This window comes from Equus caballus, chromosome 30 (genome assembly GCF_041296265.1).
Source record: "Equus caballus isolate H_3958 breed thoroughbred chromosome 30, TB-T2T, whole genome shotgun sequence".
Lineage (NCBI taxonomy): Eukaryota > Metazoa > Chordata > Mammalia > Perissodactyla > Equidae > Equus > Equus caballus.
Window position 1 is genome coordinate 17,727,391 of NC_091713.1, and position 25,265 is coordinate 17,752,655.

The window sequence follows — 25,265 nt, forward strand, 5'->3', positions numbered from 1 at the left end:
AAAGCCATAGTGATCTGGGCCGGCCCCGTGGCCGAGCAAAGTTCTCGCGCTCAGCTTAGGCAGCCCAGGGTTTCACTGGTTCAGATCCTGGGCGTGGACATGGCACTGCTCATTAGGCCATGCTGAGGCGGTGTTCGACATGCCACAACTAGAAGGACCCACAACTAAAATATACAACTATGTACTTGGGGGATTTGGGGAGAAAAAGCAGGAAAAAAAAAAGAAAAGATTTGGTAACAGTTGTTAGCTCAGGTGCCAATCTTAAAAAAAAAAAAGCCATAGTGATCAAAACGGCACGGTACTGGTACAAAAACAGGCACACAGATCAATGGAACAGAACTGAAAGCCCAGAAATAAAACCACACATCTACAGACTGCTAATCTTCAACAAAGGAGCCAAGAACATACAATGGAGAAAAGATCGTCTCTTCAATCAAGGGTGTTGGGAAAACTGGACAGCCACATTCAAAAGAATGAAGGTAGACAGTTATCTCACGCCATACACAAAAATAAACTCAAAATGGATCAAAGACTTGAAGATAAGTCCTGAAACCGTAAAACTCCTGGAAGCGAATAGAGGTAGTACACTCTTTGACATCAAACTTAAAAGGATCTTTTCGAATACCATGTCTTCTCAGACAAGGGAAACAAAAGAAAAAATAAACAATGGCACTTTATCAGACTAATGAGCTTCTACGAGGCAAAAGAAACTAGGATCAGAACAAAGAGACAACCCAGCAATTGGGAGAAAATATTTGCAAATCATATATCTGACAAGGGGTTAATCTCCATAATATATAAGGAACTCACACAACTGAACAATAAGAAAACAAACAGCCTGATCAAAAGATGGGCAGAGGAGATGGGCAGACATTTTTCCAAAGAAGATATACAGATGGCCAATAAACACATGAAAAGATGTTCAACATCACTAATCATCAGGGAAATGCAAATCAAAACTACACTAAGATACCTAACCTTACACCTGTTAAAATGCCTATAATCACTAAAACTAAAAATAACAAACGTTGGAGAGGGTGTGGAGAGAAGGTAACCTTCATCCACTGCTGGTGGGAATGCAAACTGGTGCAGCCACTATGGAAAACAGTATGGCGATGCCTCAAAAAACTAAAAATAGAAATACCATATGACCCAGCTATCCCACTACTGGGTGTCGACCCAAACAACTTGAAATCAACAATCCAAAGTAACATATGCACCCCTGTGTTCATTGCAGCGCTGTTCACAGTAGCCAAGACATGGAAGCAACCCAAGTGCCCATCGACTGATGGTTGGATAAAGAAGATGCAGTATATATATACAATGGAATACTACTCAGCCAGAAAAAAAAAAAGACAAATTCATTCCATTTGCAACAACATGGAAAGACCTGGAGGGAATTATACTAAGCAAAATGAGCCAGACTGAGAAAGACAAACATCAGATGATTTCACTCATGTGTGGAATATAAACAAGCACTGGGACAAAGAAAACAGTTCAGTGGTTACCAGGGGAAGGGGGGTGGGGTGTGGGCACAGGGGGTGAAGGGGAGCACTTGATGTGGTGACAGACAAGAAATAATGTACAACTGAAATCTCACAATGATGTAAACTATTATGAACTTGATAATAAAAAAAAAGAATTAACAGATAGCTCTTGAGAAATGGGTTCTATGGTCAAGTTTGGGAAATGCAAAGCTAACCAGGTCAAGCAAGTGTGGAGACTTCTCACAGCCTTTTTTTTTTTTTTTTGAGGAAGATTAGCCCTGAGCTAACATTCACTGTCAATCCTCCTCTTTTTGCTGAGGAAGGCTGGCCCTGAACTAACATCCGTGCCCGTCTTCCTCCACTTTCTATGTGGGATGCCTGTCACAGCATGGCTTGATAAGCAGTGCCTAGGTCCATGCCCAGGATCTGAACTGGTGAACCGTGGGCTGCCGAAGCAGAACACGCAAACTTAACCACTGCACCACCGGGCCAACCCCTCACAGAGCTTCTCAATAATTTCACATGGTGACTCTTCCAAGGGTGAGGGGGGTGGGGCATAATATGCATATTTTCCAAACTGATTTGACCCTGGAACACCTCCTGTTGACATCTCACAGAGCCAGTGACCAACGGAGTGTACTTAGGGAGGGGTACGCTTGCAGCTGGTTCCCTGGCCGGTCTCCAGGGGCTGGGCTGCTCGGAACCAGACCTTCCCCAGGGCTCACTGAGATTCTTTTATGTCCGTTTGGCATTAGGACTAAATGTAGGGCAGACCTCTAGCAGCTGAGGTCCTTTTGACAGCATCTATGTCTTTTTTTCTCTCTCCAGGTCTTGACACCCTCTTCTTTCTGGATTGTTCTTTCTTTAGAACTGACTTTCTTTAATACATGCTTTTTTTTTTTGGTTAGGCCTTAAATTCTCTGAGGAATGAGGCGAGGCATATGCAAATACATTCTGCCTAAGTCTCTCTAAAGCTCTGACTCACCTCCTCTCTTCTGCCTTTCTCATCCTGGGAGCCGGATGCCTGCCTCAGTCTGTCCAGCGCCCTGGACACGAGCAGGGACAAAAGTCAGAGCAGGGTCACTACAGGTCCTTAAACACCTGGTTGCCTGTGACATCTTCAGCAGGCGGCTGCTGGCCACATCCATCATAAAGGCAGCAGACAGGGCTCTGCCCAGAGCTTTCTAAACCGCCTATTGAAGGCGCTGACCACAGGCTGGACAGACTGGCCATCGCCACATCCAGGCTTCCCCCACTCCCATCTAATTTCTGTCCCTCCTTTCTGTCCTGGAAGACACTCAACCAGTCCAGGCCTGAGAGGCTGGGGCAAGGATGGAGGGATTTTCTGGTAGCTTCCTATCCTAAAGGTCCACCTGGATGCCCCAACAGCCTTGTGCTTAGTCCGGTAGCCCGTGGCTCCCTTCCTCCAGAAGCCCACACTACATCTACTTTATCTCCCCAACCCCCCACCCCCACCCCGGTACATAGTTGTATATCTCAGTTGCAGGTCCTTCTAGTTGTGGCATATGGGATGCCGCCTCAATGTGGCCTGACGAGCGGTGCCATGTCCGTGCCCAGGATCTGAACCCTGGGCCGCTGCAGCGGAGCGCGAGAACTTAACCACTCGGCCACGGGGCCGGTACCCCTACATCTAGACTTAATCCTGTTGGGGGACAGAATTTGCCACCCCAAAATGTATCGCCTTGGCATAAGGCTTATTTTAGACTGGTTATTTTTAAGAAACAGCAGACAGGATAGAAGCTTTGAAAACCAAGTAGAAGTTACCCTCCGTAAAAGACGTTTACATTTGTAAGGAAATCTCCATCTGTAAGAGTATCACCCTCCCTGTATCAGGAAGATGGGGATGACTCAATCTCTAGAAACTATCAATGGAGAAGGCAACAGTTTACATCTGCATAACAACCTTATTCTCGTTTACAGTGCTTTTCCTGGTAACCTTCTATAGCTGACTCCCCACCCACAACATCCTCTTTTGTCTTTAGCTTGAGTTGGTATTTGAGGTGGCGAGTTACTCAGTTTTCCTGGGTCTCTCTCATGTATCCAGGAGCTCCACGTGTTATCAAACTTGCTAGTTTTTCTCCTATTAATCTATCTTGTGTCAATTTAATTCTTAGACGGAGCCGGAAGAATTCAGAAGCGTAGAGGAGAAATTTTTCTTCCCCAATAACTCTTGTACCAGGACAAAGACACCTCGCCCCGCACTGAGATCAGACCTAGAACGCCAAAACCCATGGGAAAGAGAACTTCCGATTTCAATGCCCTTATGTGAAAATGACGGAAAGCAGGTTTGTGGGGAAACAGAGAGGTAGGGGTCTGGGCGTCTGGGGCCGGGTGGAGGTAGAAAGCCAACGACAGAAAGGAAATCACCCAGGGGCGGTGGTCCAGGACCTCAAGGTAGACTTGCCACTTTATCTTTTACTGAGGGCAGCACTGTGGTTCCCTGCCTTCCCCAGTGGAGACCTCTGGATCCCCGTGAGAGGTGTGTCTCCCTGGAGGCTGTGTTTACGCCCCCTCCCTCAAAGAACTGCCCCCACTGGTCCCACAACTTGCTCGCACCCCATTCTCTCACCTTCCTACACACCTTTCTGCCTCCTGGCACCAGGAAGCACCTGCCACACCCTTTGGAGGTTCCTCAGTCAGATTTCAGGCTCTTGGCTGGCCTCTCCATCTCCTCTGGCTGGATTTGTTCCTCCAGCCAGCCCGTGGGATCCGCTTCTGCACAGCCTCCTCCCTGGGACCGTGTGCCCGTCCATTCCCCATTCCACGCTGTCCCAGTGATACCGGTTCAACACAAGGTTGACAGAAAGGAAGCCATATTGTGGAAAAGAAACCATATTGTAACTTTGAATGACTTCAGATCAACTAACCCTGACCCACCAGCCCTTTGAATCTTTGCTTTAGTTTGCCTAGATAAGTAAAGGTCTGTCTCCAGGGGACTTGCAGGCACTAGATTTTATGGCCCCTCCCTGCTGCTATAAGTTGATAACTTTGTTCCTTTGAGTTCATTAGGAATGCGATAACCCTTGGGCAGAGAGCCTCCGCTCACAGCCATCATCAATGACAACTGAAAGATCAGGGTAGAGGGCATTGCTCCATTCTCTGCCACATATCCAGTAAAACAAACCAGATGTCTGCCCCACCAGGAGATCGAATGGAGGCCCCACCGGACCTCCGGCCTCCCCGACCTGGAGCCTGTTTGGAGAGATGGTTCTTTCAGACATGAGTTGGCCATCTTCCCCCTTGCTGGCAAGCTGTAAGAAGGAAACACTTTCTCTCCCACCATCTTGCCTCCTGACTACTGGCACGTCTTGCAGGCAGCAGAGGACCCCCTTGGGTGGTATCACCAGGTGCCCTCTCTGCTGGCACTGAGCCAGTAAGAGGTGCCCAAACCCACAGGCAGGGTCCCTGCCCACTGGGAGTGCTGGCCTGGTGGACTGAGAACTTTGGCACCAAGGGAGCACGTGGAACAGGCGGGCACTCCAGGCAGGGCGCTGGTCAGCCTGGGTGCTGAAGGGTCCCAAGGAAGGCTGGAGGCAGGCTCGAAGGGGTTGGAGGGCCTTTGCTGGCCATTCCCCAGCTGCTGGGCACAGATCAAATGGCTTCACGGGCACTGCACAGTGGCACCGCACAGCCACGTGGGGATGCCAGAAGGAAGCAGAGTAGAAAGACCTTCTGGATAGATCTTGGAGGCCCGACCAGAGGTGGGTGGGAACGAGTACTGGATTTGTGGTGAGAAGACCTGAGTTTGAATCCTGATCCCGCCATTTATGACTTGAGAACTTGGATGCATTTCTTTGTGTGTGTGTTTTGAGGAAGATTAGCCCTGAGCTAACATCTGCCGCCAACCTTCTTTTTGCTGAGGAAGACTGGCCCTGAGCTAACATCCGTGCCCATCTTCCCCTACTTTATATGTGGGAAGCCTGCGACAGCATGGCTTGAGCAGTGGTGGGTAGGCCCATGCCTGGGATCTGAACTGGTGAGCCCCAGGCCACCCAAGTGGAACGTGCGAATTTAACCACTGCGCCACCGGGCCGGCCCCTTGGATGCATTTCTTAATTTCTCTGACCTCAGGTGTTCTCAGCTATGGAAGGGGAATAATACTCACATATCCTCAGAAAGTTGTTAGGATTAGATGAAAAAGGGAAACTAGGGGTCCATGAATAGGCTTCAGAGATCCAGAAACTGCAACATTTTGTGCTGATTTTGATGTATGTGAATTTATGTGTTCTTCTAGGGGAAAGGAGTCAGGTTTCTTTCCCACCCCCAACCCCAAAAGTTAAGAAACACTGGAGCCAGAACAGCAAGTTCAAATCCTGGCTCTGACCCAGGCCAAACTACTTTCTCTGTGCCTCAGTTTCCTCATATATAAAACGGGTTTAATAATAATAAACTGCCTCACAGAGTGGAGAATGAAATGGGAGAAAATATGTAACGCATGTTAGAACTGAGTCTCTAAGTGCTTGCTGTTTTTTTAAAAAGTTATCTTATTGAGGTCATATCGGCTTATAACATCATGCAAGTTTCAGGTGTGCATTATTATATATCAGTTTCTGTATAGATTGCATCCAGCTCAAAAATATGGAGCGCTTCAGGAATTTGCGTGTCATCCTTGCGCAGGGGCATGCTAATCTTCTCTGTATCGTTCCAATTTTAGTACATGTGCTGCCGAAGCGAGCATGTGCTTGCTGTTTTTATCTCCTAATTTTATAGGGGAGAAAACTGACACCCAGAAGAGCTGAAGTCTCGACTAGGGACGTGTCATGTGCCCCACTGGCCATGTTGGGCTGTCCTGTCCTGGAAGGGGTGACAGCTGATGATGGGGTGGAGAGGGCGTGGGAATGCGGAGGGAGAGAGCCCCAGAGGGGGAGGACGCGGTAAGAATTCAGTGCATATGGAGCCTGTCTCATCACCTTGAGCCCCCTCAAACTCTTCAGAAGGGGGGACCCTCAAATAATGAGTAAATAAAGGTAATGAATGAGCACGGATGAGGTTACAGATGCAAACACATTTACTCTCAACCCAAGAGTGACCACTGCCAGGGCGGAGCTCCCCCACCTCCAGGCCTGATGGAACCTCAACTGGGACTGCTGACATTCGTCCTTCAGGCCCCTCAGTGTTGGTTAGGGGGCCTGAGAACCACGCTCCATGGGGGGGCTGGGTTTGCAGTCTCTTCTCTGCTTTGCCATGTAGGGGAGCAGAATTTGCCACCCCAAAATGTGTCTCTTCCGCTCAATAATTTTTAAGAACAAAAGACTCCCGAAGAAACTTTGACCATCCCCCTAATGGCCTAAAATAATTTAAGATAGAGGGCCTGTCGCAGGAAGGAGATGTCACCGTAGATAACTCTAGTATCATATGAACTAGGTGTGGAAGACAGGGAGGAAACCAGCAAGGCCCATTTGATCAAAGTCCTCCCCACGTCTCTGCAAACACTTGTTTATCAAACATTTGCTTTTTTTTTTTTTTGAGGAAGATTAGGCCTGAGCTAACATCTGCTGCCAATCGTCTGCTTTTTGCTGAGGAAGACTGGCCTTGAGCTAACATCCATGCCCATCTTCCTCTACTTTATATGTGGAACGCCTACCACAGCATGGCGTTGCAAGCAGTGCTATGTCTGCACCCAGATCTGAACCGGTGAACCCTGGGCTGCCAAAGCAGAATGTTCGCACGTTAACGTTAACCGCTGTGCCACCGGCTAGCGGCTTGCTTTTCCATCTCCCTGTGAATTGCCTTCCTCCTCTCGGCAGTCCCACCACTACCCCCAACATCCTCCTTTGTCTTTAGCTGAAGACGCTACTTAAGATTGTGGATTGGGTGATTTTGGTGAGTTGCTCAGTTTTCCTGGGATTCTCCCATGTATACATGTTACTACACTTTGTTTGATTTTCTCCTGTTATCCTGACTCATGTTAATTTAATTCTTGGACCAGCCAGAAGGACCTACAAGGGTAGAGGAAAATTTCTTCCTCCCCTACAGCCCCCTCACATAACACAAGGCAAGAGGGTCCTTTAAGAGCCAAACCGCCTCCTGTTGCGTCTGCAGTTTGAGAATCTCCTTCTCTCCCTGCAGGCCTCGGCTGTGGATTTTCAAACAGAATCTTTACCACTTTTACGCCTGTGGCAGAGAGTGTTAATCTGTTAATTTATTCACTTGGTCAACAACTATTTAGCGCCATCCTGTCTGGTGCACCCTCAGGTACCCGCTGAGATCTCTTAAGCTACTTTTGCTCACGGGTCCCCAAGGAATCCCCTCCCAGTCCCCCTCCCCTTCTTTTTTTTAAAGATTTTATTTTTTTTCCTTTTTCGCCCCAAAGCCCCCTGGTACATAGTTGCATATTTTTAGATGGGGGTCCTTCTAGCTGTGGCATGTGGGACGCCACCTCAGCATGGCCTGATGAACGGTGCCACATCCGTGCCCAGGCTCCAAACTGGCGAAACCCTGGGCTGCCGAAGTTGAGTGCGTGAACTTAACCACTTGGCCACGGGGCTGGCCTCCCACCCCCACTTCTAATTTGCTTGGGAAAAGGTCTGAGTTGGATTTCTGGGTCATTAAGCACAGCTTCCTCAACCCTCTGGACTCAGCAGCCTAGGCCTACCTGACAAAAGGTTTAACTGTCTCCAACAGATTAGCAGTTTACCCAATGGGAAGGGGGTGGAGGGAGGGTGAAAGGGGTAAAGGGGCACACATGTATGGTGATGGATAAAAACTAGACTATTGGTGTTAAACACGAGGCAGTCTACGCAGAAGCTGAAACATAATAATGTACGTCTGAAATGTACACAACGTTCTAAGCCAATATGACCTCAATAAAATAACAGCAAAAAAAAGGTTTAACCATCTGCAGCTGGGCTCCCCCTCTTCCTGGCTCCTCCGTGAGCACACCAGGTACACACACACGCTTCCCTCCACAGCACGCATTCAGGGGCCCGCCCAGAGCCCCCCCCCCCCGAGGACGCAACAGTCCCAAGCAGACCTTATGAATGGCTCCTTTAAGCTCCTTTTCTGAAAAGATAAATTCATGCAGAGCCACATCAGTAAGTTTCCAGAGCCGTGCTGCCCGTGTCCCGAAGGTCAGCATCACGCCCAGGCCGCGGTCACCTGGGGCCCCCTGCGGGGAGCAGGATGTGGCCGGGTTACTAATATTTGCGGCTGCTGTTAGTTTTCCTGAGAGGGGAGGATAATATTTGTTGTGTGCTTTCTCCCTTCCCTTCCACTGTCACTGTCTTTCCTCCACAAACAGGAAAGTGAAGCAGACAATCCGGGATGTGCTGGGCTTCTGTCCCGCCTGTCCTCCTGTCACTTCGTCCCCCAGAGCGCAGTTGCCTGTTGACAGTCCAAGCTCTGTGAGGGCAGGGACCACGTGGCAGTGAAGCGCATGCTTTGTGAAGCAAAGTAGACACACGTGCGCACACGTATGCACACACACACACACACACTCACATGCACTCACGCACACGCTTCAGAAACACAGGCTGAGGCTGTCCTTCACCTTGGAGAAAGAGCAGACAGAACACAAGCCCAAGGCCAGCCCCACCATGTTCCAGAACCCTCCTGGCCTCAGCACCCCTCTGTCGCTTCTCTCATCTCCTGTGGCCCGACTTGCCCGTGTCACCCGTGAAAGCCTCTGAGCACCTGTCCTTGCTCTGACTCTGGTGTCGGTGTGTCTCTTCTTCCTCCCGTCTGGTCTCAACCTCCCTGTCTGCTCATTCACCCCCTATGCCTGGCCCGTGCTAGGTCTAAAGAATAGTCCTCCCTCTCAGGCGGCTCACGAGCCAGTGTGGGGACTGACATGGAACAGATGGTCACGGAAGATGGCAGTGAGCACGAGGCTTTCAGTCTGAACTGGGTAGACGGCGGCGGTAGGGGGGTGGGGGGCTCCGAGGGGAGCTGGGACTGTCCTGGAGAGCAGGGTGGAGGTGGGGCAGGGAGCACTTGCAGGGAGAAGGAAGGCCAAGTGCAGACACTCAAAAGGAGTGGGGGAGAGCTCAGTGCAGGAGGGCTGGGAGCAGGGCAGAGGCAGGCGGGGGACACGGGGTGTGGAGGGCTGAGGCTGGAGAGATTAGTTCAGGAGTGTCAACTGACCCCCAAGGGAATTCAAGCTAAGGTGCCTTCTCACTCTCTCCCCTTCTGCACCAGACCCTCCGGGTACAAGAAAAAACTTGCACTTTCCAGAATGAGCCACTCTCCTCTTGGGAAGTTCATACCCTGCCCCCTGCTTCCCCGGCCCACACCTTCCCTCCACCTCCCTCCTTAGTCATCCTTGGGGATTCAGTCCCAGCCTTTGGGGGGCCCCTCTGAACCCCTTGCTCTTCCCCTCCTGGGTCCTCACACGACATCCTCGTTGATGCCATTATAGCATGATCAAAACTTATATTTAATTTGTCCACTTAATTGTTTGTTTCTACCACTAGGCTGTCACCTCCCTAAGGACAAGACCTCTGGCAGTAATGTCCAGAACGGATGGAGACAGGCAGGTACCCAGAGCAGGAATCCAGGTGAGCTTAAGGCCCACCCTGGAGTAATGGGGGGAGATAGGAGAGGAGGAAGCTCGGGGAGGGATCAAGGACCCAGAAAGGAGAGGGCTGGAGGGACGTGGAGAGAGGAGGCAGAGAGGCAACTGGCTGGCCTGTGTGGTCAGGGCTTCTGGGCCCCGCAGAATCTCTCAGAACAGCTTAGTGGGTGAAGGGGTCCTGAAGCTGGCAGGATCAGTCCAGCTAGCTGAGTGCCCCTCTGCCCTGCATATTGGAAGGTTCCAGAGAACACACCTGCTCAACCATGAGAGGCGAGCGTCCAAGCAGCCTTGGGTCCAGCGGTGAAGGGCAAGGCCATTATTCAACAGGGAGGAACCATGGCATCTTCCAAAAATGGCGGCCACAATATTTCTGGTTTCTCATGCTCTTCTAGAACCCTGCCCTCCTCCATCAGGAGGTGGAATCTGCGTCGCTTCCCTTGAATCTGCACAGGCCTCTGTCTGTCTCAATGAACAGGATATGGCAGAAGTGATGCCACACGACTTCCAAGGGTAGGTCACAAAAGGCAAGACAGCTTCCCAGCCTCTCTCTTGGAACATGTGCCACTGTGTAAGAAGGTCAGCTACCTTAAATTTTCCATGGAAGAGGCCACATATGAGAAAGAGAGACCCCGGGGCCCCAGCTGATCCAGCCTCCAGCCCAGGCACCAGACACGTGAGTGAAGGGCCTGCAGGTGACCCCAGCCTGGGTCCCGTCTGACTGCAACCACGTGAGAGACCCTGAGAGTCACTTAGCTGAGCCCAGCGATTGTTCAGAACCATGAGCAAGAACCAGGAAACGGTTGCTGTTTCAAGCCGTTGATTTTGGGGGTAGGTTATTACACACTAGGTACAGATGTAACGAGACAGGGACCTTCCTGAAATACTGGCCAGGGACAGTAAGTGCACCTGCTAGCTCAACAGTCTGCCCCGCCGGCGGGTACCAGCAAGAGAGTGGAGCCGGCACCAAGAGATGCCAATGTCAGGATGCTGTGCCAAGACGCACAGACACCCAGTCACTCTGTGGTCCCCCGGGCATCCGAGGACTTGAGATGCACTGTTCACACCTAGTCCAGGAGGCTGATGAGACAGATGGCCCTGCCAGGGGGAGCATCCTCTGAGAAGCAGGGAGGGCCCAATCTCCTCCTTTGCCGCAGCATCTCCCCTGGATGGTGGAGGGTTGGAGCCCCTCTCCCACAGGGTCAAATATCCCAGCAATGCAGCCCTGACTCTGCACTTGCCATGTTGTTTTCTCGTTTCCCACAATGATGTTTACTCCCAAAAGTGGCTGGGCTAGGCGAAGCCACATCGGAAGTGATGCTGGTCTCCAGCAGCTCACTGGCCAATTACCATGGCCCTCTCACCGCCCATTTAGGATCCTTCTCTCTGGCTGCTCCCTTCAGCAGGCTCCCTGCAGGGCCACTCTGTGCCCCGATGCCCAGGACCACCCCCACCATTCCCGTGGTGCTTGATGCTCCTGCATCCCCCTTCGCTCTCCCTGGCTATCAGTGGTTTTCCAGCAGGGTGTTTTTGGCAATGTCTGGGGACAGCCCCCACGATGAAGAACCACCTGGCCCCAAATAGCAACCATGCCCAGGTCGGGAACCCCTGCTCTGTCTCACGTCTTGCTTGTCCTGTGTCCCATTCCTTTGGTGCCCTCTTCCTTTGCTAGGAAATGATAGACGGACCAAAGATATTGAGGTTGCTTCTGGCTAAACTTGACCTTTCCTGTGACACTCATATTTAACAGTCTCCAGCAGACCTGACATCCTCTCGGACAGGAAAATCTCTCATGTCCTAGGCAGCCCGGGGAGGGAGGGGACACATACTTGCAGGTGGCTGGAGTCCCAGCTTTGGAAAGGAGGGGACGGAAGCCCTGAAGAGACAACTCAGGACCACCCTGGAAGCTGGCCAGGAGGGGGTTCTCTAGAGGGAGTGCATCCCTGCCAGCAGCCCAGGCCTGCGAGACCATGACTGATGAGTCACACGGGGCTGTCCCTTCCATGACTCGTTTTGTGGCCTGGCAGCAGCCCAGAAAAGGATACCCCCAAATCAGAATCCCACCCACATACACACATAATCATGTCTCATTATATGAGGGGCTGGGAGGGGGCAGTGGGGAGATGCTCCACTCTACTCACACCTCAGCGCTGCTTAGCACGAAAGCTCCAGCCTCCTCCGAGAACCGCACAGAGAATTATGAGCAAGAGCAAAGGATCCAAACCATGTGTCCCCTCCCCTTCCCCCTGGCTGCTCCTGCTGGAGGAGGCCCTAAAAGGGAGGGAGACGAGGATGCTGAGGCCTGAACTTCACACTCTCCCACTGTGAACCTGCATGGACTACTGGACTCTCAGAAGGGATTCCCTGCCTGGCACCTGAGCCCCCGTCCTGCCCCAGGTCCCTGCAGCCATGGCCCCCATGGTCACTACCTGACATCAGAGTTTCTATCCTCCAGTGCTCCAGCGGACATGGCATCTTCCTGCCAGGCCCAGAGGAAGCCACACCCTTCCTCCCCTAACCCCTGCGGCCCTCAGAGACCCCCACCAGAGGTGGGGGAGCCTTGCCCTGGCTGCCAACTCCTGTGCTGAATTCCTACTCCTGGGAACTTCCCTTCCTCACCTCCTAGAGGAAGCAGCAGGAGAGTCTACTCTCCTGACTTCCTGGGGGCTCCAGTGTTGAACTAAAGGGAAAAAGTCTCACAATGGCTGGGGCAGCAAAATGCAGGAGAAAGATCACGGTGGACTGGCCCGACAGGAAGGAATGCTGGAGACATTCTCAGTCTGATCCTGATCCCCAGAGAGACAGAGACCACAAGGGAGCCTGGGTCCCAATGGCACCTTCCAGTCATACAGGCCTAAAGTTCTCCATCTCATGGGAAAAGGAAGGACGCAAATGTCACCAGTGTTCCCATTTCACAGACGGGTAAGTGGAAGCACACGGCTGAAAATCACAGGGGTGCTGGTGGCAGAGTGCATGTGCAGGGAGAGGACAGAGCCTGCAGACCTGTGCACTCCGGGGTCTCTGGGCCTTTGAGGGAAACTTCAGGAAGCAATGGCCGTCACATGAGCCCTGGAAGTGGGGCGGAGGGGACTGACCTGAGTTTCTTGAACTTCTCTCTTAATATCATCTCCTCTGTCACCCTCTCCATGACTTCAGTGGTCGCCAATGCCAAGTGCTAGAGCTGGGACCCAAGATGAAGCAGAGCGTGCTCCACGTCACCTCCCCAGCCTCATCTGACATACTCCCCTCGAGCCACACCCTCCCTGAAGATAACTGGCAATTTGCAGTTACCAAACCCCTATGATGCATCAGCCCCTGTACTCGAGCTTTCCATGCATTCTTTCTTTTTTTTTTTTCCTTTTTCTCCCAAAGCCCCCCAGCACATAGTTGGGTTCCTCCAGTTGTGGCATGTGTGACGCTGCCTCAGCATGGCTCCACGAACGGTGCCATGACAGCGCCCAGGATTTGAACTGGTGAAACCCCGGGCTGCCAAAGCGGAGCATGCAAACTTAACCACTCGGCCACGGGGCCGGCCCCTCTATGCATTATTTCATTTCCTCCTCACAGCCCTCTGAGGTGGGGACTATTATCATCCCCATTTCATGGATGAGGAAACTGAGGCTTAAAGGGGATAGGGATTCACCCAAAGTGACAGAACCAGGGAGGGGTGGAACCGGAGGCCAGCCTCTAACTGATGGCCACCCATCTTCACTCTCGACCCTGCTGTTCACAGATGTTCATCGATGTATGTGCCTTGCTTGGCTCTGTGTGGGGACACACGCTGAGGACCATCCCACCCTGGAGAGTAAAGGATGGGAGCCTGGATCCCAGTGCTCAATGGTCTGCTGTGCTGTTCACTGACCTCACAGAACACATGGTCCTTCATTTCTGAAGTCCCCAGGACAGGGGCCTCTCTGTGGCTGATACCGTTGGGGGACGATCTGAGCAAGGGTCCTCAGGCCTTGGGACGGGGGTGTGACTGCTCACAAACACGAGCTGAAGCCTGGTGTGAAAGGATCCGGTGGCGGGGAGTGGGGACTGCCGGCAGAAGGTCGCAGGTTTTGGAGTCAGAATGTCAGAAGTAGACCTTAGGAAAACCCGATGCAAGCCTCTCATCTCAGAGACTGAGGAGTGAGGCCATAACGGGTGTGGGGCCCGGCTCCTGGCTCGGGGAGCACCCAACAAGTGAAAAGTCACGCTCGGATCCCTAGGCCCGTGGGGAGCAGGTGGAACCCAGTGAACTCCTCCTGGGCACCCTGTGGCTTCAGAGGAAAGACATTCAGAGGCAATGGGGGGATTCCCACTGCCTCTCCTCCCTGGGGAGGACAGGTCAGGGAGAGCCAGGGAGAGATCTGCCCTTTAGGCTTCATATAAGGCAGGAACCCCGCTGTGTGAGGGCCAAGGCTGGGGCAGTCAGGACAGGACAGGGGCCTCCGGGCAGAACAGTAGGCTTAGCGATCCATCCCGGCCTGTCTACAGGACAGACGCAGCAGGAAGGGGAGCTGGGAGCACGGGCGGCAGCCACGGGCGAGAAAAGCTGTAAAAGAGCGTTTACAACCAAAGAGAAGCTGAGAGGAAACGATGACTCATGGACAGCGTCCACCAGCTCCAAGAGGCTGGGACAGGCCCCTGCCTCGGAGGCAAGGGTGGTGCTCGCGCTTGGGGGGAAGCGACTGTTTTTTAAGAAAGTGAAAAGAACGTATTTACTTTCTCCACCAAACCAGCCACTTATTTTCTAGTCCTTTTTAATTTTTAAACTACATGCATGATTTTTAAAAATGGCACCTGCAGATTCCAACAGAGGGGCATCCTACAGAACACCTGAGCACCCCTCCTCTAAACCTTCAAGGAAAGTCTGAGAAACTGTCACAGCCCAGAGGAGCCGAAGGAGACACGATGCTGTGTGTAACGTGGTCTCCTGGACGGCATCTTGGAACAGGAAAGGACATTAGCTAAAAACCAAGGAAATCTAAATAGAGTCTGGACTTTAGTTACTAATACTGTACCGACATTGGCTCATTCATTGTAACAAATGTACCACACTAACGTCAGATGTTAAAAATAGGGGGATGTGGGGTGGGGTGTAGGGAATACTCCATACTAGCATCTCGATTTTTCTGTAAATCTAAAACTGTTCTAAAAAATAAAGTTTCAAATTAAAATTTTTAAGAAGGCATGTATTATACAAATGACTTTCAAAAATAATCATTGAAAAATCATTAAAAAAATTATTTGACATTTAAACATGAGGGAGATAGAGAAAGATTGGTAAAGGGGACAAACTTTCAGCTGTAAGATGAATAAGGTCAGGGGCCGCCCCGTGGCCGAGTGGTTAAGTTCTCGCGCTCTTCTTCGGTGGCCCAGGGTTTTGCCGGCTCAGATCCTGGGCATGGACATGGCACCACTTGTCAGGCCACGCTAAGGTGGCATCCCACATGGCACAACCAGAGGGACCTACAACTACAATTGACAACTATCTACTGGGGGACTTTGGGGAGAAGAAGGGTGGGGGAAAAAAAAGAAGATTGGCAACAGATGTTAGCTCAGGTGCCAATCTTTTTTCCTTTTTTTTTTTTTGCTTTATTGCTTGAGCTTGTTTAGTCTTTTTTTTTTTTTTTAGGAAGATTAGTCCTGAGCTAACATCTGCCCCCAATCCTCCTCTTTTTGCTGAGGAAGACTGGCCCTGAGCTAACATCCGTGCCCATCTTCCTCTACTTTATATGTGGGACGCCTACCGCAGCATGGCTTGTCAAGTGGTGCCATGTCTACACCCGGGATCCAAACTGGTGAGCCCTGGGCCACTGAAGCGGAATGTGCGCACTTAATGGCTGTGCCACCAGGCCAGCTCATCAAGTGCCAATCTTAAAAAAAAAAAAAAAGAATAACGTCTGAGGATCTACTGTATAACACGGTGTCCGCAGTTGATAACACCATGTGGTACAACTGAAATTTATATGGTATAACTGAAATTAAACGTTCTCACCAAAAAGAAGATAAACATGTAAAAAAAATTCAATTTTTAAAATTGAAGGGCATGCACCTGTGTGCGCGCTTTATGGTTATGATCTCCTTTTCCAGTGCTCCTTCCTCTGAGCTCTACAGTCTGTGCCACCTAAATGGAGACACCATGTCTGCCCTACTGCCTTCATGGCACCTCCACCCTCAGGTTATGAGTCTTTAGAGCCAAGGATCTGGTTTCCAACCCTGATTATCTCCTCTTCCTTCTTTTCTACAATTTGGTAAAGGGGCTTTTCGCACAGCTGGACTCGGTACCAATCACGGCCCCCTGAACTTCTTCAGGATTCTACCGTCTGCCAGATGTGTCTGCCTATATTAATCTCATTTTTCCCCACAGCCCTGGGGAGGGAGCATGATCATTATGCCCATTTTACAGAAGAGGAAACTGAGGCTCAGAGAGGTTGGGTAACCTGCCCACAGTCACCGTGGTTCGGAAGCAGCGGAGGGAGTAGGAGCTGGAAACTTCTTCCAGGGAGCTTTTCCCAGGGGTCCTGCGCTACCTGCTCTCAGCTGAGCTGGGCTGTGGGGAGAGGCACCTGCAGCCAAACACCTCCCGTAGGTGCTGGGGGCCCATGTGACTCCTGGGGGGAGAGGCAGGGTGAGCCACCTCTGCGGAGCCCTGAGAACAGGGGCCTGGTTACAAGGAAATGGGGCTGTGCTGTTCTGGCAGCTTCAACAGCGCGACCCCTCCCCCAGGAAGCCAAGGGCCTGCAAGGGCTCCTTGCCAGGGAGCTGCCTTTCCCTGTGACCTGTGGGGGCTGTGGGGGCTGTGGGGGCGGTGGAGAAAGCTAAGGTGGGAGGAGCTCAGCTTTTAATTTCCTGGGCTGCCCGGGGCCATTCCAAGTGGCAATCACCTGTAAGAACCAGTTGCTGCCAGCAATTCCAGAGCAGAACCAGCAGCACCAGCCTGGGTCTCCCGCCCACCCTCCCTCCCTCCCTCCCTCCGGGATGGCAGATTTTTCTTTGCTGGTTCCATTCTTAGTAAAACCACGGTGTGCAGTGCAGGTGGCTCACTGCAAGCCCGGTCTGCAGACATGAGCTGAATGACTTTGGTGAGGCTTGGAGCCGAGCCTTCTGGGAAGGAAGGTGGGAGCTGGTGGGTGAACCCCTGCTGGGCTGTAAAGACCGGCAGGGTGCTGGGACATGCACAAGTCCAGGACACTCCCGCCCAGGTCCACGGAGGGACCCAGTGAGCGTCAGGGAAGAAAGCGCAGGGAAGACAATGAATTCTGCTTCGAGAATTTCAACTCCACATTCCCTCACCACAGCATCATGGCAACTCAGAGGGAGTGTGGGGTTATGAAAAAGAGTGCAGAAAGATTTAAAATCAGATCAGGGTTCTTCCTTTGGCCATTTTTAGCTGTGTGGCCTTATAGGCACCCGCCCCCTGGGACCCTGCCTCAGTTTTCTCATCTGCATAGTGGGGATGAAAATACCTATTTTAGAGTTGGGATGATTTCAAGAGATACGGCACTGAAAGATGCTACATGAGTTGCATGCTGTTATATAGGGGTGATGACTCCATATAAGATGAAAGACGATCTGGCGGTGTTGGAACCCTCTAGCACAAGGTCTGCACTCAGCGTCAGGCCCGAGGAACGACTGGAGAATAGCTGGATGCCACATCTTAGGGGATCTTTGAGGTCACCTCATTCACCCCCTTTCCCTGCCACTTTTAGAAGAGACTGAGGTTCTAAGCGATGACCTGCCCATGGTCTCCTACGAGCTGAGCCTCGGCTGTTATCTCTAGTCGTGTGGCCCGGTGTCACTGCCACAGCCCCTGTTCCCGATGCTTCTGAGCCTGTTGGACTTGGTGACTGTCCCCAGCCCATCACTACTCGCTGCCCAGATGCCAGAATCAGCTAAGAGTTTAGTCACTACATTTCACAGATTGTAATCGAGCCAGGATCCTCCAAAATAAAAGACCAAGAAAACAAAATGGCCAATATGGTGTTTTTTTACACCTTAGAAATTACAGACCAGTTACTGAGAGATGTTAAAAGGACTTACACTTAATCTTGTTTTTATTTGACTTGGTGCATATCATGGGGAATTTTCCCCCTAGGAATGTAAGCTACGCCTGCCTCCTCTCCAAACGGTCTGGTAATATTTAAACAGGACTTGAGTCTTGTGTTTGTCACTTGAAATTTGTCCCTTATGATGTCATTAAAGTTTGAAGTAGATGTTTCGTCCAGGTGTGGAATTTAGCCCAGGTGTGGAGTGTAGCCCAGGTGTGGAATTTAGTCCAGGTGTGGAGTATGGTCCAGGTGTGGAATTTAGCCCAGGTGTGGAATTGAGCCCAGGTGTGGAGTGCGTTCCAGGTGTGGAATTGAGCCCAGGTGTGCAGTGTAGCCCAGGTGGAATGTAGCTCATATGTGGCAGCTGCTGTGTTTATCTCCAGATTCTCTAAAGCCCACAGCGTTGGTCAAAGTCTCCATCAACTAACTTCCAGCCCTGTTAACTCCCATTTTCTCTAACCAATGGATTTTCCTGGTGTACCCACCTTAGGGGTCCAAGGGCCCCCGGGTTTCTATCTTTGGTGGGGAAAAGGCAAGAAACAGGGGGTGGGGTGTTTCCTGCAGGTAAGAACGTGCTCTGGCCTCTCAGGAACCTGCAGAGAGGCTGAGCTCAGACCAGTCAGGTTCTACCCGCCCAGCCCTGGGCCACGTCCTGTCTGAGACACACTTCCTGCGGGCTCCGTGCGCCTGTCCTGATGGTGCACACGGCTGCCCTGACACCCCTCAGGGGGGTAGTTTTCTAGGCCCCCTTCCAGGGGGTCTAGGTCACGGTTAAACACACAGGCCCTGGAGTCACACGGTCTGCATTTGTGTGCCACAGCCCCACTTCAGCTGTGAGGTGACCTTACACAAGTCACTCCCAGGACCTCAGTGTTCTTGTCTCTAAAATGGGAATAATTACCATACCTTTGAGATTTTGCAAGTGTAGCTTCATGTCTGGCACAGAGTATACACTCAGTAAATATGAGCTATTACTCTTCTGAGCAGCAGACTCTCTGCTAGGTGGGCCAGGAAAGGAGGTAACATCTAAGGTGACCGATTTTGTTACCGTGGACTAGTTTGGAGAGCAAGACAAGTTTCTGACTCATCAGAGCAGATAACCTGCTCCAGCAATCACAGCCCGTATTTACTATAAGTTAAAGAATCGAGAGTGGATTCTATGAGAATCTTGAAGTCCTAGTCCCAGGCCCCACGGTTAAGACGTCTTCATAGAAGCCTTGGGAGCTCTCACGCCAAAGCTGGAGACTGCGGGTTCCAGTCTCAGCAGGCGCTCCATCCAGGAAGAAATTGGAGCTCAGCTGCAGAGAGCAAAGCGGCAGACCCCCGCAGTCCAGCGCCTCCAGGTGACCGTCCTTAGACGGACAGTACCACTGCCTTCGCGACAACCACTGGCTTCCCTCTGTTGTGCTACCATGGTGAGCTGGCCTTGCAAACACTGAGAGCGCCTGGTGCTTTAACTTCCCCTCAGCAGCGAGCGTTGGGGTTTCCTCTTCCTTCACACTGAGTCACCATCTGCTGTCCCTAAGCCTCAGAGACCTGATGTCTCAGTGCTGTAACGGGCCTGGGGAAGTCCTCCCACGTGGCCCCCAGCCCACAGCCTGACCGTTTCACGGGCCACTGCGAATACCGGCCCCGGGAAGTACAGAAACCAAGGGGTGGGTGAAATCCGGAAGCTCCTCCATCCTCCAGCCAGAGCATCTTTGGAACTCAACAATTTGCCCAGTGCCAGGGACAAGGGAAGCCTCGGTGCACATCTGTGCCTTTGCGTGCCTCAGCACGGGGCCCTCAGGGGACAAGAAATTCCAAAAAGCTTCTAGAAATGGAAATTGTCAAGCTGCTTGGGAAGGGAGAGAAGCGACAGGTCATCCCCCACCCCTCCCACCCACATCCTTGCAGACGAGACCCCGCACCTGCTTTAGGTGCCGTCACTTACCCAGGGCTCCTTGGCAGATGTCTGTGCGGGTGGCTCCTCCAACGATAAATTGCGGATTGTCGCAGAGCTCCTGGGAACGAGACCCACAAAGTGCTGTCAACCCACCAGGCACGTTGCAGTTAGGACACCTCAGTTCCCAATGGGGGCATCAGACCCCTTGTCCCCCTTCTCCTTCCCTCCAGGGAAAGTTCTGCAGTTACAGTTAGACTGCCATGAGGTCCTTCTCTGACCCCTGCTCTGTGGGTCCCACTAGGTGGTGGGGGACACTTAATGCTAAAAAGGGCAATCACTGGACCCCAATACTCCAAACTACCTGGAGCCTTTTTTTTTTTTTTTTTTTTGGTGAGGAAGATTGGCCCTGAGGTAACATCTGTTGACAGTCCTCCTCTTTTTTTTCCTTGAGGAAGATTGTCACTGAGCTAACATCTGTGCCAGTCTTCCTCTATTTTGTATGTGGGTTGCTGCCACAACATGGCTTGAGGAGTGGTGCTAGGTCCACGCCCAGGATCTGAACCTGCGAACCCCTGGCCACTGAAGTGGAGGGTGCAAACTTAACCACTACACCAGCGGGCCGGCCCTGTGGAGCCTATTTCATCATGCCACTTCCTAGGCCATGGCATCAGGGAGTCCAGCCTCCTCTGCAGGACACTGCGACCATCCACACTCTGGAACTGCCCTACCCAGCACGCTAGCCCCTCTCCTCGGATCCTGCAGGTAAGATGTTTTGGCTGCACTGAACTCCTCCTTTCCCACCCTGCTCTCTCCTTTTCCATATCCTCCTCTATCTCAAGCCTCATTGTCTCCTCCTCCAGGAAGCCCCCCTTCGCGGTCCAGCCCTCACTCATCCCTTTGATTCTGAGCCCCACAGTATTTGTACTCTGCAGTTTAGTATTTAGTTGTGCACTGTCTGGGGGTGCTGCTGGGTATCACTGTCTTCCTAACACACACATGCCTCTTGAGGGCAGGGGGATGTAGCTAGCCTTCAGAATTCATCCACGGGGCCATGATGCTTGGAGCCTCCATATACCGTGAACCTGCTGTATATCAATCCTGGGGTGGAGCTTGACCTCGTGGAGCCCACTCAGGAACACGGTGGATACAGTCCCCATCTTACAGGTGAGGAAACAGGGTAAGGAGATCAAGCCACGTGTGCAAAGTTGCACTGCTCCTAAGTTACGGACACGGGGATTTGAACTGACTGTCCTCAAGCCTTACTCTGTCGGCGCCTGAGCTGTCTCTAACTGATGAGGGACAAGCCTAAGGGTGTTAAACCTCAGGACTGGCCCCCTCGCAGCCCTCTCTGAGTGCATTTCCTGATTCTGAAGAGCTCCACCCCAAAGCCGCAAAGGAAGTCAGAGCGTAAATCTGGGCTTCTCTGGGCTTGGGCAACCTTGGTTTGTAGGAGTTCCACCCCGTACCCCGCAGCGTGCCCCTCCTGGTCAAGCAGAAGCTTCTCCTGGGTGAGACCTGGCTCCAGCCCCTGGCCATCGTGGCTTGGATTGAGAAGCTCTTCCAGAACTACAAGCTGAGCACATTCCTTCCACGCCTCTGCATCGTGCCTCCCCTGCTCAAGTCGCTCTGTTTTGAGGATGACAGGGACAATGAGAACATTTTCTAGTGAGGCAAACGAAGCCAGCTTTGCCCAAGGTCTGCCAGCCAAACACTTATCCAGCTGATGGAATAGACCGCACCTGGTGCTGGGAGCCCAAGAACCGTATTGATAACCCTCAGTGCGCCAGGCACTTACCCCAGCAAGAATTTTCTACTATCTTTCAGAAACCTTCTCATACTTTCCACAGCCTCTCCAAAGAAGGCCAAGTTCAGAGAGGCTTTGGAAAATCCAGCCTTGTGCACGGCACGTAGGGCACTGAATTCTATACAGAACGTGACAGAGGAAAGGGCTTGAGGGCTGGGGTTTTGGATTCAGACAACCTGGGTTAGAATCCGGTTCTGCGACCCTGGCAAGTTACTTCTCTTTATGCCTCATTGAACTCTAAGGAGATGGGGTTGTTCGCACCCTGTCTTGCTAACTCCTCCCTGTCTTTATCTTTCGTCCCTTCCTCTCTGGTGACTCGACATAGAAGACATTCCAGTTGCTTTCATCTGAAACAACCTCTCAAACCCAGGTCCCTCTCTTCCTATCATTTGTCCCCTCTCCTTTGACAGCACCCTTCTGAAATTCGTAGATCATACTCTTCCTTTCCTCTTTAGAGTCCACAGCAATCCGGCTTCCACCCCACTGAAATTCCACCCCATTGCAACTGCTCTGTCAACCTCACCAGTGACTGGCTCATGTCCAGATCCAGGGGACACATAGCTGTTTCCCTTGCCTGACCCCATCCACAGCAGTGTTTGAGAAGACAGGACAGAGGCAGAGACAGCAGCTGTCAGCTGTGGGCTCTAGCCACCCATAGGCTGGACACAGCTCTGGCCCCACCCTGGACACCTGTTTGAGCAAATATTTAACTTGCCAAGTCTCAATTTCCTCAGCTGTTGGATGGGACTATAAGAGCCATATCCTCCTGGGTTGTGCAGTGCACAGCCTGCCCCACCCTAAGCAGGGGCTATGAAATGGCCCCAGATTTCTATTTCCCCATCTGGAAGACCCACAGGCATCTCCAACTGTTGGGTGACCTGTCTGTTTCCCCTCGCTAGCCCCTAAAGTCTTCAGAAGCAGGAACCATATGCACTGTGCCTGGCATACAGTACGTGCTTAATAAATGCTTATTGAATGAATGAAAGAATAAGTGAAGGAGTGGGTGAATTCACTTTGCAAGCTGTAAAGTGCTATACAAATGCAAGGTGAATATATTCTCTTATTTATCATTTTCACAGCCGTAATTTCATTTTGAGGCTCGTTGCAATCCTGCATTCATTCATTCACTCCTTCCGCGAAGAGTCCCTGTCTTTTGTTCACAGAGGTATCCCCAACATTGAAGCCGGGGCCTGGCTTATAGGAGGCATTCAGTGTTACATGAATGCACGCATACTGAGAAAGGGCGCTAACCCTGCGAGGCACTGGGATGTATGGGTGGATAATGCACACAGGGGCCCTGGAGTGCAACAGGAAAAATGAGCAAATACTTGTAATTATATTTATAAATTGTGAACATGCTTTGAAGGGCATTAGCAGGGCGGTGATAGAAATGGGGAGGGGGCTGCTAAGAATGGTCAGGAATGACCTCTTTGGGGAGGGGGCATGTGACCAAGTCCCAAAGAATGAGAGTGAGCCAGACTGGAGAAAACCAGGAAAGAGCCTGGGGGTGGGGGGGAGCTTGGGGGAAGCGAGAAGGCCCAAAGCCGGACAGATGGGGGTGCTTATGAGAAAGTGAAGGCAGCTGGGCCGGGCCAGCCGGAAGAGAGGAAAATATTAGGCATCTCCTCTCCTTTGAGATGAAATGGAGGCAGGGAGGTTAAACAGCTCAGGCAGGCTCACCCCGCAGGTTAGCAAGCGGGCAGCCGGAGCCCCGAGCCCTGGCCTGGGGCATGTCCTATTGCAGCCCTGCCTCCCGCTGCATCTGGGGGCCCAGAAGGTGACCCGGGAGGCTCAGGGGCAGGCGTGCGCATTCTCAGAACGCCAGTCTGGAGGTTGCATTTCCCCGGGATTCTCCTTCAGGTTTGGTGGGGGAGGGACGCTCCATGAAGTGCCCATAGAAGGTGGCCGGCAGGGCCTCCCTGGGAAACAGACAACTAGATCAGGGAGCAAGCCGTCCCAAGGCCTGCCGGGGCGAGGAGGACAGGGAGCCTGGGGGCGGAACAAGGGGGGTTGGGGGTGCCCCCCCCAGGTGCTCGGGGAGGATTCTGGGCTGGTGGAATGAGGAGGCACGGGCTCCTTGCTGCATCTCCCCCATTCTTTGTTAGTCATCAGTGTAAATGTTACCGGGAGGTCTCCAGCAACATTTTGTTAAAATAAACAAGAAACTCCGATTGCATAAATTTAACCCCGACTGCATGAGACAAGCCGTAGTCACAAAAAGACCAGGCTGCGGAAGGTCCCCCTCCCTGAAGCAGAGAGTATCCGAGTTTGCCTGACTTTTCCTGGTCCCCTGTCGCCTCCCACCCTCCTTTCTCACCCCACCTCCCACCGTCTCCCCACTGGTGTCCCATAAAGTTTCCCCCAGGCCCCCTTCGTCCCCCGCCGAGATTTTCTGAAGTCCGCAGGGGGCTCCCCTGGCGGGCCTGCTAATGGCATTTGAGGGCGGCACGCGCCCCGACCCGTCCCGGGAGGCTCCGTGGGTGGGAGAGGGGACAGGCCCGCTCTGGGGACGCGGGCCGCCCGGGGAGCCCCCGCGCGCGCCTGCACCGGGTAACGGGCTCCGGCGCCGGGCAGCGGGCGGCGCTCTGCGGTCCCGGCTGCAGCGTGGGGCTCCCCGCGCGCCCGGCCCGGCCCTGGTGGCGGAGGCCCGGGCTCGGGCGCCGCCGGCCCGCCCCGCCTGCCTACCGTGGGCCGCTTCCACTGGATGCCCTGCGTCTTGCTGGAGTAGGGGCCCAGCTCCTTGAAGCCCAGGGAGGAAGGGCCGGCCGGGAAGGAGGGGTCCTGGAAGAGCGCCCCGGCCTCCAGGCACTCTGCGTGCAGCGCCTCGTAGTCCTGGTTGAGGTACTTGACGGCCCTCTCGTGCGAGCCCAGCCCCTCGGCCGCCTCCCGGTCCCTCGCCAGCTTGGCTGCGATGCCCGACATCCTGGCGTCCCGGCGCGCGTGGCACAGCGAGCGGGGCTCGGCTCTCGCAGGGCGCGGCGCCACCGGACTGCGGGCGCCGCTACCGGGCCGAGGGCGCTGATTCACCGCCCCGGACGCGCCCTCCGCTGCGGGGTGTGGCCTCGCCGCGCCGGCCTGCTCGGCGCCCAGCCCGGGACGCCCGGCCCGCGGCCTGCAGAGCGGCGGCACGCGGAGCCGGCGGGCCAGTGCTGCCCCCTGCGGACCGGCCCGGGCTGGGCGTCCGGGTGGACAAGGCAGGACTCCGCCAGAACCGGACAGCCAACTTCCCACCTCCCGGGGAGGAGGGCTGGCAAAACCCGGGCTGGGGCAGGCATGACCGTCCAGGAACGCCCTGGGCTCAGGAGATCAGGAGGGAGCCCAAGGAGAACAAAGGAGTTGCCATCGACTGGGCCCTCACTTTGTGCAAACTATCCTAACGGCTCTGCATGCGTTCTAAGGTCGTCTTTCTGCTGTTGAACCCGGGGGCCAGCTGGCTTTCACTACACTCAGGTGTCTGTTTGCAAAAGCGGCTGGACAATGCGTTACTGAAACCCAGCCTACAGATAACATCTGTGAGCCTGTG

The 25,265-nt window shown here is 52.9% G+C and overlaps 1 protein-coding gene and 1 non-coding gene across 3 annotated transcripts in view; both read right to left on the reverse strand.

Annotated features, from left to right (window-relative positions):
* Positions 1 to 24,928, reverse strand: part of CAPN2 (calpain 2) — a 59,191-nt gene extending 34,263 nt beyond the window's left edge. Inside the window, exons 1-2 of one of the 2 annotated variants that reach the window (XM_070256022.1) lie at positions 24,428 to 24,928; positions 19,987 to 20,056 (exon numbers count right to left, since the gene is read on the reverse strand). In XM_070256022.1, coding sequence (XP_070112123.1) covers positions 19,987 to 20,056; positions 24,428 to 24,664 — 307 coding nt within the window. In that variant the 5' untranslated portion in view covers positions 24,665 to 24,928. The remainder of the gene's footprint in view (positions 1 to 19,986; positions 20,057 to 24,427) is intronic. The other variant, XM_023632677.2, reaches the window with a different exon arrangement.
* LOC111771366 (U6 spliceosomal RNA) lies at positions 6,081 to 6,186 on the reverse strand. Its single transcript, XR_002805178.1, has one exon. It is a non-coding gene; the product is annotated as a U6 spliceosomal RNA (small nuclear RNA).
* Positions 24,929 to 25,265: the final 337 nt, after the last annotated feature.